This window comes from Marmota monax, unplaced genomic scaffold (genome assembly GCF_021218885.2).
Source record: "Marmota monax isolate L192 unplaced genomic scaffold, Marmota_monax_Labrador192_F-V1.1 WCK01_AAM20220418_F8-fsc00005, whole genome shotgun sequence".
Lineage (NCBI taxonomy): Eukaryota > Metazoa > Chordata > Mammalia > Rodentia > Sciuridae > Marmota > Marmota monax.
Genome location: NW_026692254.1, coordinates 12,535,889 through 12,552,690, shown reverse-complemented (window position 1 = coordinate 12,552,690; position 16,802 = coordinate 12,535,889). Strand labels below are relative to the sequence as shown.

Below are 16,802 nucleotides of genomic sequence, written 5' to 3'. Positions count from 1 at the left end.
TCCTTCAGCCACACCCTACTGGTCTATAGTGCTACCCAGCTAATCCAGTTAAGTGGATTAATGCATTGATTAGGTTAAGGCTGTCAAACTCTATCATTTCATCCCTAAACTCCCACATCTCACATATGAGCTTTTAAGGGACCTCATATCTAAACCATAACAAATATTTAACTTTTTTCCCTAGAATACCAGCTGAAGTAATTTTCTGAATGGGGATGTACAAAGTATAGAATGTGAATCTTTTCCTTTTTATTTTTATTTTTTAAAAATTTTGTAGTTGTAGATGGACAGAATGCCTTTATTTTATTTGTTTATTTTTATGTGGTGCTGAGGATTGAAACCAGTGCCTCACACATGCTCGTCAAGCGCTCTACCACTGAGCTACAGCCCCAGCTCTGAATCTTTTCCTTTTTAAAATAGATATTCTGTTCTCATCTTTTTATTTATTTTTTAAAATTTAGTTTTGCAGTGTTGGGAATTAAATCCAGGGTCTCGTGCATGCTAAGTGAGTACTGTACCACTGAATTACAATCCATGGCCCCTTTTATCTGTTTTAAATAGCTGGACCATGTTTTTTTTTAAAAAAAAAAAAAATTCAGCTTCTGAACATTTCCCCATCAGAACTGTCAAGGTCTTGTTTACTGCCACCATCTAGAGTTCAGTATTATTGGTGAAAACTGTGATGTCAATCTGATATTCATAACTTTGTGTGTGACCTGTTTCTTTAAAACCTGTAGGATTTCTTTATTTTTAGTATTCCAAAAACTACTTATTTACTAATATTCAAAGTTATGTATAATCAGCTTAGTGTAGAAATGGACAGTTAGGCACAACATTCATATTTCTAAGAAACAGAATACCTTCCATTTGCTAGAACTATGCTATGAAGTATAACATACAGGTTGAACACCCCTAAAATCTGAAATGCTTCAAAATCTGAAACTTTTTGAGTGCTGGTCACAAAGTGGAAAATTCCACACCAGACTTCATGTGATATGTCACAGTCAAAATGCAGGTGTACTAATAATATTGCATAAAATGGCCTTATATGCATAAGGTATGTGTGAAACATAAATGAAGTTTATGATATCTCACTATGTATAGACAAATATTCCAAAATCCAAACCAAAAAAAAAAAAAGAAGAAGAAAGAAAGAAAAATCTAAAACACTTCTTGTCCCAAGCATTTGGATACAGGATACAACCTGTATTGGTTTTTTTTTTTCTCTTATTATAAAAATCCCATAAAATAGGTACAATATTACCATTAGATAGTTGGGGGATACCCTAAGATTAGAGTCTCTTCTCAAGATAACCTAGTGTATAAGAGTAGTAAACACACAAGTAAGGTTTGATTGCAATATGATTTTATCCCCACTGCATGCTTTTCAAACCTTTTCATAGCTTTGTATTCTCTCACAAGCCCCATATAATAAAAATGTTACCAATTAAAGTAACAGCACACAGTTTTAGAGTTTGAGGGACTCTATAGAAGTCAAGCTAAGGTCCTTGCTTTAATGGTAGGTAGATGACCTGTCTAGGGTGCATGACTAATTATGGTGGGTAGCAGATGAAGGCATTGCTTGTGTTAGGGAGATCTGTAAGCCAGCTATGTTGGTTAGGTGAGACTCTGGCATTAGCCCACATGGGTTCAGTTTCTTTGTTGATCCACTAAGATCTAGGAGAGTTATATAATCTCAAAGGTTCAGGTTTCTTATCTGTAAGACAAGGGTTGTCACATCATCTCTCTCATGGGGTTACTCAGAGGTATATAGTAGTTCCCCTTATCATGAGGGATATGTTTCAAGAACCCCTGTGGATGCCTGAAACTCTAGATGGTACTGAACCCTATATATTCTGTTTTGATTATAAGACTGCAGTATTGCCATATAGTACCAGACCTAAACTGTCCTTCTGTGTTTTATGCCCTGGTGCCTCCTTTGCATCACTATTCTTGCTCTTCAAAGCCATTATTAAGTAAAATAAGGGTTACTGGAATGCAAGCACTGCAAAGCTGTGACAGTTGATCTGATAACCAAGATAGCTACTACTGATTTTGTTTACAGCGTGGATACACTGGACAAAGGAAGGATTCCTTACTGGGTGGGATGGAGTGGGATCATGAGAGATTTCATCACAGTAATCAGAACAGTGAGTAATTTAAAACTCATGAATAGGATCTGGGGATGAAGTTCAGTGGTAGAGCATTTGCCTGGCATGTGTGAGGCCCTGGGTTCAATCCCTGGCATTGAAAAATAATACCCCTCACCCCAATTATGAATTACTCATTTCTGTAGTTTTCCATTTAATATTTTTGGATTGTGGCTGACTTCAGGTAACTAAAACCTAGGAAAGCGAAATTGGACCAGTGTGACTACTGTAAATGAAATAACTCACAGGGTGCTTAGCTCTGCCTCAGGGAGAGTCAGAGCTCAACAGATGTCACTTAATCACTGTCATCTGGGCAGTCTAATGGCCATGCCACACATACCTTCAGGCCAGGGTTTTTCCTCATTCGAAGCCTTCCCATCCACATGTCAGTCAGTAGCATCTGACTGCAGGTGTGAGCGATAAAGTCCCGGTGTTTGGCCGCCACAGCCAGTTTGAGGCAGGTTGAATTGCTCCAGTTTTTTAGCTCATAGGTCAGCAGTTTCATGGCAATCTGCTCATCATGCTTATAGGACTGGTCTAACAACTCCACAGCAAGCTGGCCAAAGTCTCTGGAGTTAAAGAGATGGAATTGGGTGTGAAGCTGCAGTGGCCACAGGATTTTTCTTAGATAGATGTGGTCACAAGGGCACAGGGAGGCACAGAACACAGAATCTACAATTAGAAGGGACTTCATTGTCCTCTAAAAGCAAGGATCTCTTGAGATTTGTCCTTAGAGGAGGACAGCCAGGGCCAGGGGCTCTGTGCTCAGTCAGGATGGGGAATGACTGCTCTTGCTGCAAATAGAGCTTTAGGTTGACTCCAAGACTGCCCATCAGGTCCCAAGGACACAAAGACAAGGAGACAAAGTCTATTTCCTCAAGTTGTGCACAGATTAGGGAAGCAGACAGAACAGACAGCAAAGGCAAGTTCAGAAACAGGACTTGTGGGGTTATAAGTCAGAACAGAGGCTGTTCTTGGGGGTGAAGAATAGGGAGGAAGGTGGACATTGAAGGGGACACCAGGAAGCTTGCTGGTGCCTGTTAGGTTCTGTTTCTTAATCTGGGTGCTAGTGTGAACAGTTATCAAGCCATACAGTTTATGTGTGTGTATGTGTGTGTGTGTGTGTGTGTGTGTAATGATTCAATAATGCATTGAATGAAAGAGAATTCAGGACTGGGAAAATAGCTTAGTGGTGTAGTGCTTGCCTAGCATGCATGAGGACCTGGGCTCAATCCTCAGCACCACCACCACAACAAAAAGAATTCAACATTGTCAGTGCCATGACAGACACAAAGCATATTTCTCATAGGGTTCAGAACAAAGGAAAATTTTCACAGAGCCCTAACTGCTAATGAGAGGACAATGATAGAAGTTGAGGAGGCATGGAGAAGATGACACAAACTGAAATATGGAACATAGAATTTATTCCCTTTCCCACAGGGCCTTAATTTAAATATTTAATTATAGCCATAATCTTTGCTCATTTCTATGACCTTCTGTTGTGGACTTTGGTAAAGCTATGGCCACACAGTGATCACTCTGTTTTTGTTTTTCCATCTGATAGGGGATTTTATTGCAATTATGAGCTTAAGGATGAATATAGCAGAATTATGTATGGGGAGTAGCCTTCCTTGTTCCTTGAAGAACAATGCTGTCACAGTACCTCCTGAGTCCTACGCATTACCCTGGAAGCAAGGGGTGAATGTGTCCCCATTTTTAAATGGTCTTGAATTCCTCATATTTAGGAATTGGCTAGTAAGTTTAGAAATCACCAAATCCAAAACAAAAGCCACAGGTTTCAGAAAACAAAGATGTTAGATGTTGGCAGAGCTGTCTGTGTCTGTGTCTGTTCCAAATTTTTGTGCCTATAAAAAAGTCCCAGTTGTCCTGGGACTTCAGATCTCCAGTCTGGCGTGTAAGGAATTTGGAAGTGGCTAGTCTATCCTAACAAGAAAAGTCAGAATGAACTGAAAAATCAACATTTCTTTTCAGTTCCATAAGAGAAGAGAGGTCATGGGGAAGTCTGCTGTACCCAGAACTGGAGGGACAGACAGGCAAGTACAAGAATCATTGTTTACTGGAGCAGAAATGTCTGTAGGAACCAGAACTGGGGTGTGAACCATGAGTCGTAACTGATGAATTGCTGGAAACTCAGTGTGGATAAGTTCAGAAGTTAAAAACCCCAGGGAAACCCAGTAATGTGAACTTCTGTGAGTTTTACATCCGGGAGACTGACCGGGTTCTCACAGTACATAAAGGAGAAAAATCTCCTAGTGTTTCCATCACAGAGAAGGAAAAAGAAGCCATTTTGAGATATGCTTCTGCCCTGGTCCTCAGAAGTAAGTAGTCAACAGAGCCAACTCTGCTGGGCTCTATTAGAAATTAACCTACATGGCAGATAAGCAATACCCAACTCCAATCCTCTTTAATATCTCCTCTTGCTAAGCAACTCTTGTGACATTCATAGTTGAAGGCACAGGTGCACTAAAATTGTATACCCCATCAATGTGTGTTTCTTCATGGAAATTCGTTTCACTGTTTTTGCATTAGAATTGGGTTTCAATAATTTTCATGAGAAGGTAATAACCTAAAACAGTGACAGCCCAGAAATACCCCAGAGATAGAAGGAAAAATACTAATGTGATGGGCAAAGCAGTTTACAGACAAGCATTGACTATAAACATGTTTAAGTGAGAAAATACAATGATCACCCTCCCTGCAAAGGGGCAGTGTTCAGGACAACCGTTACTCCTGGCCCTGAAATTTCCTCTAGACACTAACTTGGAATTGTTGTCCAAGTCCTGGGAGATGTCATCCACCAGCTCGCTCTCGGAGGACTCATGGGCCATGGCCTTGTAGAGCTTGCAGGCCACCAAGGCTTTCGCCATGCATTCTTCCCCTCGCTGCCAGAGGAAGACTGCCATTTTCTGGCGTTTCATCAGCACGGCCCACACCATCAGCTCGTGGAAGGGGTACTGGAATCGACTCATGGCGGGGTCGTCCACATCAATGTCGACCTCTTCCTCTTTTTTCTTCTTTTTCTTTTTCTTTCCTTTGGCTGGAGGCTCATCATCCTGAAGGGAGGAAAAACACATTTTTTTTCCATGTTTTTTCCTAAATGTGCAATAAAGGGTTCAGAACTACGGCAGAGAGGGAACCCTTTATGTCAGAGGTAATAAAGAGACTCCTTCAGCACAACTCAAGTATCCACTCAGCATGTTCATTTTTTAAAAAAGATACACATTTATTATAAGTAAACCATCTAAAACCAAATAAGCTGAGAAGAAACATTGCTGTTTGCATAACTTTTACCCCTGGGTTAGTAGGGTTTTAAGAAGACTTTAATGAGGCCATGCAGCAAAACTCAAGCAAAAATGAAATGTAAATAGCATCATGGAACAGGTAAAGACCACAGTTTATTTTTTCAGGGAAGTCATGCAATGCAGCAAAACATTAACATTCATTTGCAGACATAGCTGAATCAGAAATTAATATAAAAATGCAAAAAGGGACAGAGGCAAATGTTTTAGGTTTCACTCCAATGTTTTAAGAAAGCAAACATTCCATTTTGAATGAGCACTGTCCTTTCCCCCATGTGGTGCAAACAAAAGGCCAACATTCCATTTCCTAAAGGGATTAGGAGAATGTTTCTGAAAGTGGAGCAAGCAAGCTCTGTAGGAAAGGCAGGTCAGGCTTGGGGGAACTGCTTGGAAGTCTGAGGTTTCAGCCATTTCAGGTTAAGACTTAGTACTCAGTGGAATGACAGAAACAGATACAATACCCCCAAGGTCGCATGTTTGTATTTAACCAACCTTGGACTGAAAATATTTGGGGAAAAAAAAATGCATCTGTACTGAACATGTATAGACTTTGTTGTTTCTTGTCCTTACTTCCTAAATAATAATGTATAACAACTATTTACACAATATTTACATTGTATTAGGTATTGTAAGTCATCTAGAGATGATATAAAATATTTGGAGAGGATGTATGCAGATCCTATCGAAATACCACAGCATTTTGTATAAGGGACTTGAGCATCTGCAGATTTGATATCCTCAAGGGATCCTGGAACAAGTCCCCTACAGATACTGAGGGATGATTGTATTTGCTATTTTGTACAGGCTTTCCAATCAATTATTATTATTGTTTTTTGTTTGTCTTTTCAGTGGTTTTGAGGATCCAACCCACCCCCTGGTACATGCTAAGCAAGCACTCTACCACCGAGTTACATCCCCAGCCCAATTATGTACTTTTATTCTTACAACGACTCTGAAAGGTTATGAATTCCTTCCATTCCCTCAGAGGATAAAATTGTGGCTCAAAGTCTGAAAAATTTCTCTACATTCACACAACTGGAATGGGATGGAGCCTTGGGGGACCCTGGGGAATGTGGTTCTTAATTCCTATCACAAGTTGTTCACCAATGACAGAGTTCTTATGAGTTATAGCATCTTGCCCCAGATTTCAATGTTTTTGTTCTAATTTTCTAATTTTGTCAAAGTAAAATACAGTCACAATAATTTAGGGAAGGTTGGTCTATATGGATTAAAAATTGGCATGATAGAAATTTAAAAACAGTTTCATGTTCAAGAATATATAAAATAAAAATCAACTAATGGTTAACAAAAGTTTTGAAACAGAGTCCTATAAACCTACTTTTCAATAATAGCACACATTTTGTCAAAATATTAATTGTTTACTAATTTTCTTGAAATTATTGCCAGAAAGAGGATATAACAAACAAGGAGTGATTTTCCTAAAATGCAAAGGCCTGACACAAATTAATAAGGAAAATAATAACAACCCAATAAAATAACAAAAGACATGAACTGGAAGTATAAGGAGAAATTAATGCATCTATAATCGTAGTAAGAATCTTTAAACATATCTCACTTAGAAATGAGTTTGAAAAACAATAGTAAATATAAAAGCAAATCCAACAGAAGAATTACCAAGTTTGATTTGATGGATTAATATAAAAGCTGTACCCACAGAGTTTCATAAAAATCAACCAGGCATTACACCCCAGTTCCTTTAAGATTTCCCCCCCAATACCAGAAAGCATTATTGTTATTTTTTGTTTGTCTTTTCGGTGATGTTGAGGTCTACATTCAAGGAATAAAATTAGAAATCAACCACAGAAAGATAATGACAACAGTCAGTATCTGGAAAATTGAAACTTTTAAATAACTCTTGAATTGCAGAGAAAATTATAAGCTTTTTAGAAGTAAATGGCAATGAAGGTTGCTGCCCATACTCACTCATACCTGTGGGATACCATGAAAACAATGCCCAGGTAAAAATTTATACCTTTAATGCATTTATTGGAATATAGGGAAGAGTAGAAATAAGTGACTTGACTTTCAGACTAAATCAATAAAAGCAACACAGTAACTCTAAAGAAAGTTCATGGTAGGAATGAATAAAAGTAAAAGCAGACATTAACAAAATAGAAACAGAAAAAAAAAAGTTGCTTGATAAGGCAAAGATACCAAGAAGATAATTAGGCAACTTTGGTTAAGGAAAAAAAAAAAAGATATATATATATATTTTAAATCAGGAGAAATGTCAGACATCTATAAATATTGAGAAGATTAACAAAGACTAGAATATTAAGTAAAAGTTAATACCAATGAACTTGAAAGTCTAGAGAAAATAATTATTTTTAGGAAAATATAAATTACCCCAGTTAAAAAAGCCTGAATGGACTCATTTACAATTAACTGACAACAACAAAAATAAAAATACTAGAAAATGATGTCACTTACATAAAACTTTAGAATCATGAATAATAACAAAATAAATTCAATTGAATATTTTAAAGTCCTCAACAAGTAATTAAAAATTTCCAAGAATGCAAATGTAATTTAATATTGCTAGGTCCTTCATATATTGTATCATATCAATAAATCAAAGGGGGGAAAAGATATGACATGTTTATATGTTTATATGACTAAGGAATGAAGCCCTGAAGTCATTTCTATGAATATCAAGAATAAGACAAGGTTGTCTTTTATTATCCCCATTAATTTTCAAAAGTATTCTGAAAATTCTACCATATGAACAAATTAATGTTAAAGAGAAAGTATTCAAAAGAAGGGACAAAATGGTTATCAACAAAAGTATTATTTTATATCTAGAAAACCCAGAAAAGTCTGCTAAAATTCCCTCAAGCTAGGACAAAAGCAGTAGAAATGCCTTTATAAGCAACTTTAAAAACAAAGCACCAGACACCAAAATATTTAAGTGAATGGAAGAAATTCCACAAAGCAGAATATTAAGATCAGCTATTGTAAAGATTCTCCTCAAATAAACTCATGAGTTAAGTAGCATCTCAATCCTGTATGGATTCAGTATAGAAGGTCTTAATTCTTTATTCACAATCGAGACTGGTCTTTAGCATTTGCTTAATCTTTGTTTGCTTTGGAAACTGGTTGGGTGAATTCAGAAAATGAACTGGGTAGTTTTAACCTTTTCAAAAAATGTATATGATCCTTTTATATAATATATATATATATATATATATATATATATATATATATATATATATATATATATATATATATATATATAATCGAACCAAGTGATCTAAGGAGATTTTGGCGAGTTGTGTAGTAGATTTAGTCATGAAAAAACAAACTTTGTGCTAAGCAAATACAAAACTAAAAGGTTTATCTATATTTGATCAAAATATATATCATAGAACTATTGAAAACAGTCTACTTACTTCCATTCCCAAAAGTTTAAGAGCTTTAGGCTGAGTAATGAAAGAGAAAAAAAATATATTAATTTACTGAGATAACTGTAGATAGTAGCAATGTGTATGCTACATTAGTAGTATTGTTAATAGTGGACAGTAATAGATTAAAATGCTTTGTATCTTTACTAAATAATGACAATATCCAAGGGAAAGGAATGCTGTCATAGGGAAACTGCTTCTGTCGGCAGAAGTCAGTTGAGGAGCAAGATAAGCAGACATGTCCTATCCTTATTGCAGGTGGAACCAGAGAAGTGTCCTAACAAAAATCCAGACACGGAGCTATGGAGTTGGGGGTGAAGGGAAGACTTTGTGAAAGATCTGACTTTAGACTTGGGCTTTTGGTGAGAGGAAAATTTTGAAAGGTACAATCAGGGGGATGAGCCATGGAAAGCACAGGAATAAAGTTCGATTTTGTTGGAGAAATATAGTCTACCGTGACAGGGTGGGGACAGCAGGCAGAGAGTCTTGGATGCTGTGATAATGAGTTTGGCCATGGTTGTTCAGGCAGCAGGGAACCCTGAGTGCATCTGGGCAGGGAGTGTGCTGTTGTGTCCCTTGCTTTGGAAGATGATGGTTGCTACAGTGGAAAGGTGGTCGGATGGATTGGAGGCAGGAGAGACTGTAGCTGTCTTCTCAGGAGGAAGGTAACCGCAGACAAAGGAGGGCAGATGCAATTGATTTGCTGTGCTGCTGACATGCTAAGGGGTGGGTTAGGGAGGAGGACGGTGCAAGAAGCTGGCCATCCATAAGGTTGGAGAGGCCTCACATGGGGCAGTCACTGCAGGAGGCTGGAAATTTGTGTTGGAAGATGGTGCAAAGATTTTGGCTTTGAATAGTCTGAGTTGTTGGAAAGCACAGCAAGGAACCATATGTCACTTTGGGAAACACAAAACACTGCACAGCCACTGAGCTGTACCCTCTTAGGTCCAAACAAGTTGTTGTATAGGGTCCGAAAACTTTTCCGAGTGTAGTTGCAGCGGTAGGCTCCTCCCATGAGGTACTCCAGCACAAGCCCTATGTCTATGAGGCTGATGTGGTAATCAGGTGGAAGGTTGCTCTGTTTTAAAAAAGAAAAAAAAAGATTTTTGTCTCATTCACAGTGCAGACATCATCTCATACATTGGCATAAGTGGCCATCTCCACTTGGGAGTTCATGACATGTCATAGATGAGTGATTACACAATATTCAATCTCTGGTCATGTGATTGAGGGGGATATTGGTTTAAATCAGATTCCAGAAAATGAGTTAAGCTTTTCTAACAGGAAGAAAGGGTTAGAAGTCTATATCACTATAGGGTTAACGATTGGGCAAGATTGTGGCCCAACATGTCAGTTTGCAGTTCTCATGTGTAAATGTGAGGAAATGGTATGGTGTAGCTGGCACACAGAAGAGGAGTTTGGATGAGCAGGTGCTTCAGTAGCTGCCTGTAGAGAAGAGCCCAGCCTCATGGGGCAGGGGCCAGATTTAATGCAAAGGAGAAAGACTTCATGGGAGGCCATGGGAGGTCAGAATTTCCCCAGGGACTGGAATTTTCTTGTGAAAGCCTTCATGGTGTCCAGTCTATTTCTAGAAAAACCCAATAATACAAACACTACATACCATCTGGTGTGTCTGGGAGTGGTGAAGGGAACAGTTTGTATCAATGTGGAAGAGAGTCTGTTAAGACAGAGTCAGTGGGAGAGAGGAGGAATAGACAGAACAGAGGTGCCCCAGGTACTCATAGTCACTCATTCACATCCTGGGCTGGTTGACTTATTCAGGGAGCAGAGCTAACCAGATGTATAGGAATTTTTGCTCTGTGCCATTTATTGATGGGTTAATTTCATATGGTTGAAATGATGGTGGTATCTTGGGATCCATCACGTGACCATTACTCATTCCAAACATACTTCCTTTAAAATAGGACAGGCCACATTAACTAAAAAATTCACTCATGCATTACAAATTTGTTCCCCACCTATTGTGATCCTTGACCACATTTCTTATTAGTGATGAGAACTCTAGGGAGCCAGGTGTTGTGTGGCAAAACTGTCAACAGCTCCAATGCAGTAGAATATGCAATGCACAGGAGTGGCTGGAGTCTGCTTAGGTGGGCGTTGTAAGGGTGAGTAAGCCTTCCAGGAAGAACTTCTAAGGCAGTTTGGAGCAGGTGGAGCAGGGACAACGGGTGAGAAGGTAGAAGAATGCTGCAGAGGTGAGCACAGTGTGGTGCAGGACAGAACACAGACTCCTCAGACACCAGAGAGTTAGGTGGGGTCAGTATACAGTATGGTAGGGATGTGATAGGTTAGATTAGGGGATGTGGACATGTCCAGGCCCAGTGGGGTGCATGTTCCTTGGAAGGAGCTTGAGTTTCATGTTGTGGCCCATTGAGAAACTTCAGACGACTTTAAGCTGGATATAGAGGATAGAAGGAGATTATTGAAGCCGTTCAATTGGGAAATTGTTGGGCCTGAACCAGGGTAACTATCACTTTTGAAAGTTTGACCTTCCTAATCAATCTTCCAGCTGGGTTCTATGGGGAAAAATCAGAATCCTTATGTGGAAAACAGGGCTGTAAGTCAGAGGATCTTGGAGGACCCTCTTAGTTCCCAGATCCACTGATTCTGTTTTGCTTCATGAATCTCTGTAGAAGTCACATTCTCATATATTATTGGAACCAAATATTTGTATTAAATCTGGGAAAACTATCTAGGACTCTGGCTGAAAACCCTATTCTTTGATTTCAGTAATTTTCTATTGCTCAGAAAACAAGCACATATTACAAAATCTGCGGGCCAGGCATTTTAACAAAATGAATCACTCTCCTTTGAACCTAATCTAATCCTATAACCTATGGCAAGAGGGCACAAGAAATACCACACTAGAATACCAAGAGAGGGATGTTGTATAAGAACACAGACTGCAAGTAGTCAGAAACGGTGGAAAGTGAGAAGAGCAGCTATAGCTTAACAATGAGGGAACAGAAAGGCTCAAAGACATCTGCTGCAATCTACAGGACACACAGAATTAATGAAGGACCTCCTGTTGGTACATATGGAAAGAGGCATAGTGAATGAGTGAGAGATCCCAAAGTAGGTATATAAGGCTGCCCTGGGGATGGTGGTGCTCAGGGGAGGGCAGGCAAGGTCCTTGCTGGCTGCTGCCCCTGGTTTGGCCATGGCACCATCCATAGTCAAGCAGCCATCCAGCACATTCCTATCATGTGGGGATGCACAATCAACTTGGAAAAAGCTTCTCCTTTTCTCTTTTAGTTTATGAAGATATTTGTTATGTCCCATGCATCCAATAACAAGGAGCTAACACATTTTGGAAATTTAAAAACCCACTTTTAAGAAATTTGTTTTAGTGAAAGATGACAATAGGTAAGGATTATAAAACAGTGGATGGACTGACCTTTTTTACATCCCTCACCAGCAGATGAAGTGTGTTTGGTGGACCCAGTCTCTGAAAGAGAAGCATTTAGGCATATTAAATAAGTTTTTCTTTCATTCTTAGAACAAAATTCTGCTCTATTGTATAGAATTAATGACCTGCGAGAGTTGGAGTATAACCCATTATCAGCCTATTTGTTTTAGGAGATAGAACTGATTTTGGTTAGGAAGTATCTGTCACCTTCAAAGGTATGTAAGATACTTTTTGTTGAATTACTTTAAAGAATATATTACAATGCCCAATATAGCATTAAAGATTCACTAAGTTTTAGCAAGCAGCTGCTGAGGACTATTTCTGCCACTTAAAATCTTAGAATGGGGAAGAATATATATTCTCAAAACTTGCAATATACACAAAACCAAGGGGATTTCATTCAGACACTTCCATTCTAATGCAGCAGAGCTCCTTGTATGAAAACTTAGTGGTACATTTTTCACCAAAGCCTGATAAAAATGTGAAGGTCCCAAGGGAAGAGTGATTAATGACCCCTGGTAGCTTATCAGACTGCTAATGACTTTAGGAAGCTAGGTTCTTTCATCTCCTGAATATGAATAAGAGTTCATACAGAGAATTCCTGACTTAGATAGTTTGTCATCAATTGTGAGACTTCACAGTAGAGTGAAAGTGGTACAGATGCATTCAGTGGAAACTGAAATTAGAAGTTTGATCTTTTCTTCAAGTTAGTCATGTGCAGTCTATTCCACTCTCCATACCGGGTAGTGGAAGTGAGCCACAGTTCCCAGACAGCCCCATGACCACAGGAAAACAACCAAGACTCTACAGCATTCGATGTTGCTAAACTATGATATTTGGTAGGATGGCTACATTAAATGCATGTTCTACTTATAATATTTTTAACATGATGTGTTTATAGGCACATAAATCCACTGTAAGTCAAGAAGCATCTTCACCACTCCAGAAGAGAGTGTCTGGCTAGGCACAGCACTAGTTGATAATTTGAACACATTTATGCATATTATGCACCAGTGATAAAAATATTCATAGGGCTAGCTCTTTTCTGACCCCCTTTTCTAGAACACTCACCGTGTTATAGAGCTCCTCCAGCCTCGGAATGGTAAGAAAGTGTTGCATGTTCACTCCATTTTCAATCAGGAGTTTGACAAAGTCAACTCGATCTAAGACTAAAGCATCCAGCATCGCTTGCTCTAGAGCATTCACCTGTATGAATCCAGAAAGGAGAGCCCATAAATGGCCTCTCAGAGAGACACCAGGCAGAACAATTGGAAACATCATGGAAAGAGTATTCGAAACCTCAAGATTTTGGAATATTCAGAATGTGGTTCTGTGTTTCTCTCCCTCTTCCCCCACCCCTTTCTACCTCTCTCTCTTTTTTTTTATGGTGCTGGGGATAGAACCCGGGGGCCCCACACATGCTACACAATTGCCCTACCAATGTGCTTATGTTCCTAGCCCCTAGTTCTCCATGCTCTTTGACTTGAGTAAACAGGCCTCATCTCCTCTCTTTTCTTCTCACTTTGACTCCTATGTGTCCTATCAAAGCCTACAAAGGATTCTCTCCCTTTTAAAATGAACTGGAGAGATTTGAAAATTCAACATCATCTTGGTGTTGCTCTGTTCAGTTCTCTCATTTGTTTTCTTGACTGACATATACCCTCATGGCAGCCACAGGACCATGACAATAGCAAGGACATGCCCCTGCAGAGGCCCTGTTTTGACTATATCCTGGCAGCAGCAAGTTGGAGAACCACCATGCACATGTGGCTCTGGTCTTCCAGCTCAGACAGCTACAGTTGCCCTCACATACCCATCACAGGCTCTATCTTTCAAGAAGGTTTTACTGTGTGAATTGGGATTATGTGGTAATAATTGGCTTATTTTCCATGCATCAAGCATCTGCATGTCTGCTAGGAAGAGACAGCCACTATTAAGATGACCAAGACCACTTCTCCTAGTGGCATTTTCTTCCCAAAGCAGAAATGTGTGGTGTCTTTGACAACTGACATCTGCATCACAGTGAGCATGTCATTTCTGTTGAAATATTGACATGTTCCCATCAATCATTTATTCCTGCCTCCTGGGACTCTGGGCCCTCACAGAACTAAAACAAAGGCGACAAGAACTGCCCCTTCCACTGGAGAAGTAAGGTGATGCCAACTCCAGTCTCCTGGATCCCCAAAATCAAGAGCAAGGACTTTCCACAAACCCAGTTCAGCAGCTCTATCTTCCGGGGGTCAGTTTCTTCCTCTACTTCCTCTTTTGCTTTCCCTTTCTTCTTGCCTTTTCCTTTTCCTCTCCCCTTGGTGGTAGCTGTGGGTGGCTTCTTCTCCTTCTCTGTGGCTTTAGTATCCACCGGGGGGGCCAGACTTCCAAGGGGCTGCAGTTCACAGCAAGCAGAGTTGGAAAAAGGTATTAAGGCTGACCCTTGTCCTATATCAAGCATCCTGACCCACCCCACCTGTGTATGCTCAAACACACACGGAGCACATAAGCATGCCCACTCACACATGGCACATGTGTACACACAAACTCACATAAACCTACATGTATGAAGGCGGCATACATGTGCACAGTCATATACACTCACATATGTACACAGTGCATGCCCATGCATACAGCAAACATGCACACATCCCACACACTGCACTCATGAACATGTATATGAGTGCAAATATGTATATACACCTGTGTATACAGTTACACAACCAATGTGGCAGGCCTGGTTATTTGATGGAGATGGTCCTGATTGTGAACCACTGTTGCTCACGTGCACCAATACATACTTGGTTTGATGCAATGGTTTTATGTGTTTGAAGTGGCTGACATATTTGACTGACATGTATTTTTACACAAAGGAAAGGGTGCTTAGAATTACGTTCAAAGGCACTGAAGAGATGTTCCCATGGTTGACTAATGATAGAACCTGATAGTGAAGGGGCCAGAGACAATGGATATAACTGCAGATGTTTGTCAGGATATAAACATGAACCAGAGCACTTATTGATTGGGTAAAGAAGCTTTGCCAGGTGTCATGGAGCTGTATACAATGTGGTGTTAGACTGGAGACATCAAGGGCACAGAGTGCTCTAGACTCAAGGGAACAGAGGGAGAACAGAAGTGGGACTTTCACCCTGACCTTGCCCTTTGCTATGTGAGAAACATGGGATTATATCCTGGTGCAGACACAGAGTCAGCATTTGAAGAACTTTGACTCTCCTGATGATGACCTCACCTGCTTTCTCCTCCAACCAAACTCTTCTGATGAGTTTTTTGCCCATGGACATTCTCTTCCTCTATTCTTTCCTCCACTTGCTCCACTCTTCTTCCCTGTCTGTCCACAGCTATGACTTTGGTCACTGATGACTGTGCTTGTGTCTAGCATTTCCTGTCCTCCTTGTGCTGGGTTTTCAGAGCATCTGGCTCTACCACCTGCTTCCTTGCTGAGTCTCTTCCCTTGATTTCCTGAGCTCCACAGGCTCCCGGCTTTCCTCTTTTTTGTTTGGCCATTGATTCACAGTGGCAAAGTTCTTCTGGTTTTTGTCTTCAATCCCCTTTCCTTTCACTCTACTCTGTCCCTTGGTGACCTCATTGACCACACCACCAGCCATCATTTATTTGTAAACAACCTATCCTGGCTAGATACAGTCTCCACCCCACCCCCAAGAGTTTCTGCTGCCTACTTGTCATCTCTACTTGCATGTCTCATAGACTCTTCAAGTTTGTTTAAGCCAAATTTCTGTTGCTTTTATAGAAAAGTGCCTGAAGCTGGATACTTAATAAAAGAAAAGTGGTTTATTTTAGCTTGTAGCTTTGAAGGTTGAAAGTCTGAATACCAAGGCACTAGCTTTTTTGATGGCCCCTCCGGCTGCATTACATCATGGTAGATGGCACCGTGGTGGGAGTGCTTGCTAGTGGTACCAATCACAGGCAAATCAGGAAGCTGGAGACTGGGGAAGATCCAGTCTTTTTCTAATTATAACAACCTGGTTTAACAGGAGCTAATCTGGGCCCTGCAAGAACCACATTGGTCCTTTTGGATAGAAATGCTTCTGTGACTCAATTACCTTGAAATAGGACCCTATAGATACCTAATCACTGCCACACCAAGGCAACTTCTAGCACATGAAGTTATGGGGGACAAATCTTATTCAAAACAGAGCAAAGCTTATTATGTACAAGACCACACTCAGGAGACCTCCCCTCCAACCTGTTACCCTTTCAGTGGCCCTCATTTCAGTCATGTGGTACCATAATTTACCAGTTGTGCAAGTCAGAAAACTGTCAGTCATTGCTGACATCTTGCTTCTTCCTTACTGCCCTTCTCATGATTAATCTATGCAATGATGAAACATGCTAAATGCTGCTCGATTCTGTCCAATTTTGTCTTTTTCTCTGCCTCTGCTTTAGTCCCAAGAGCTATCTTTCACCTGAATTACTCTAATAGACCCTTAACAGGACCCTGCATATCCACTAT

General features: G+C 39.9%; 1 protein-coding gene across 1 annotated transcript in view; it reads right to left on the bottom strand.

Annotated features, from left to right (window-relative positions):
- Trpm1 (transient receptor potential cation channel subfamily M member 1) overlaps positions 1–16,802 on the bottom strand; it is a 140,728-nt gene that overhangs the window by 34,397 nt on the left and 89,529 nt on the right. Inside the window, exons 11-17 of the mRNA XM_058576635.1 lie at positions 14,535–14,705; positions 13,394–13,528; positions 12,311–12,361; positions 9,830–9,970; positions 8,881–8,910; positions 4,932–5,224; positions 2,491–2,719 (exon numbers count right to left, since the gene is read on the bottom strand). Of these exons, the coding sequence (XP_058432618.1) occupies positions 2,491–2,719; positions 4,932–5,224; positions 8,881–8,910; positions 9,830–9,970; positions 12,311–12,361; positions 13,394–13,528; positions 14,535–14,705 (1,050 nt within the window). The remainder of the gene's footprint in view (positions 1–2,490; positions 2,720–4,931; positions 5,225–8,880; positions 8,911–9,829; positions 9,971–12,310; positions 12,362–13,393; positions 13,529–14,534; positions 14,706–16,802) is intronic.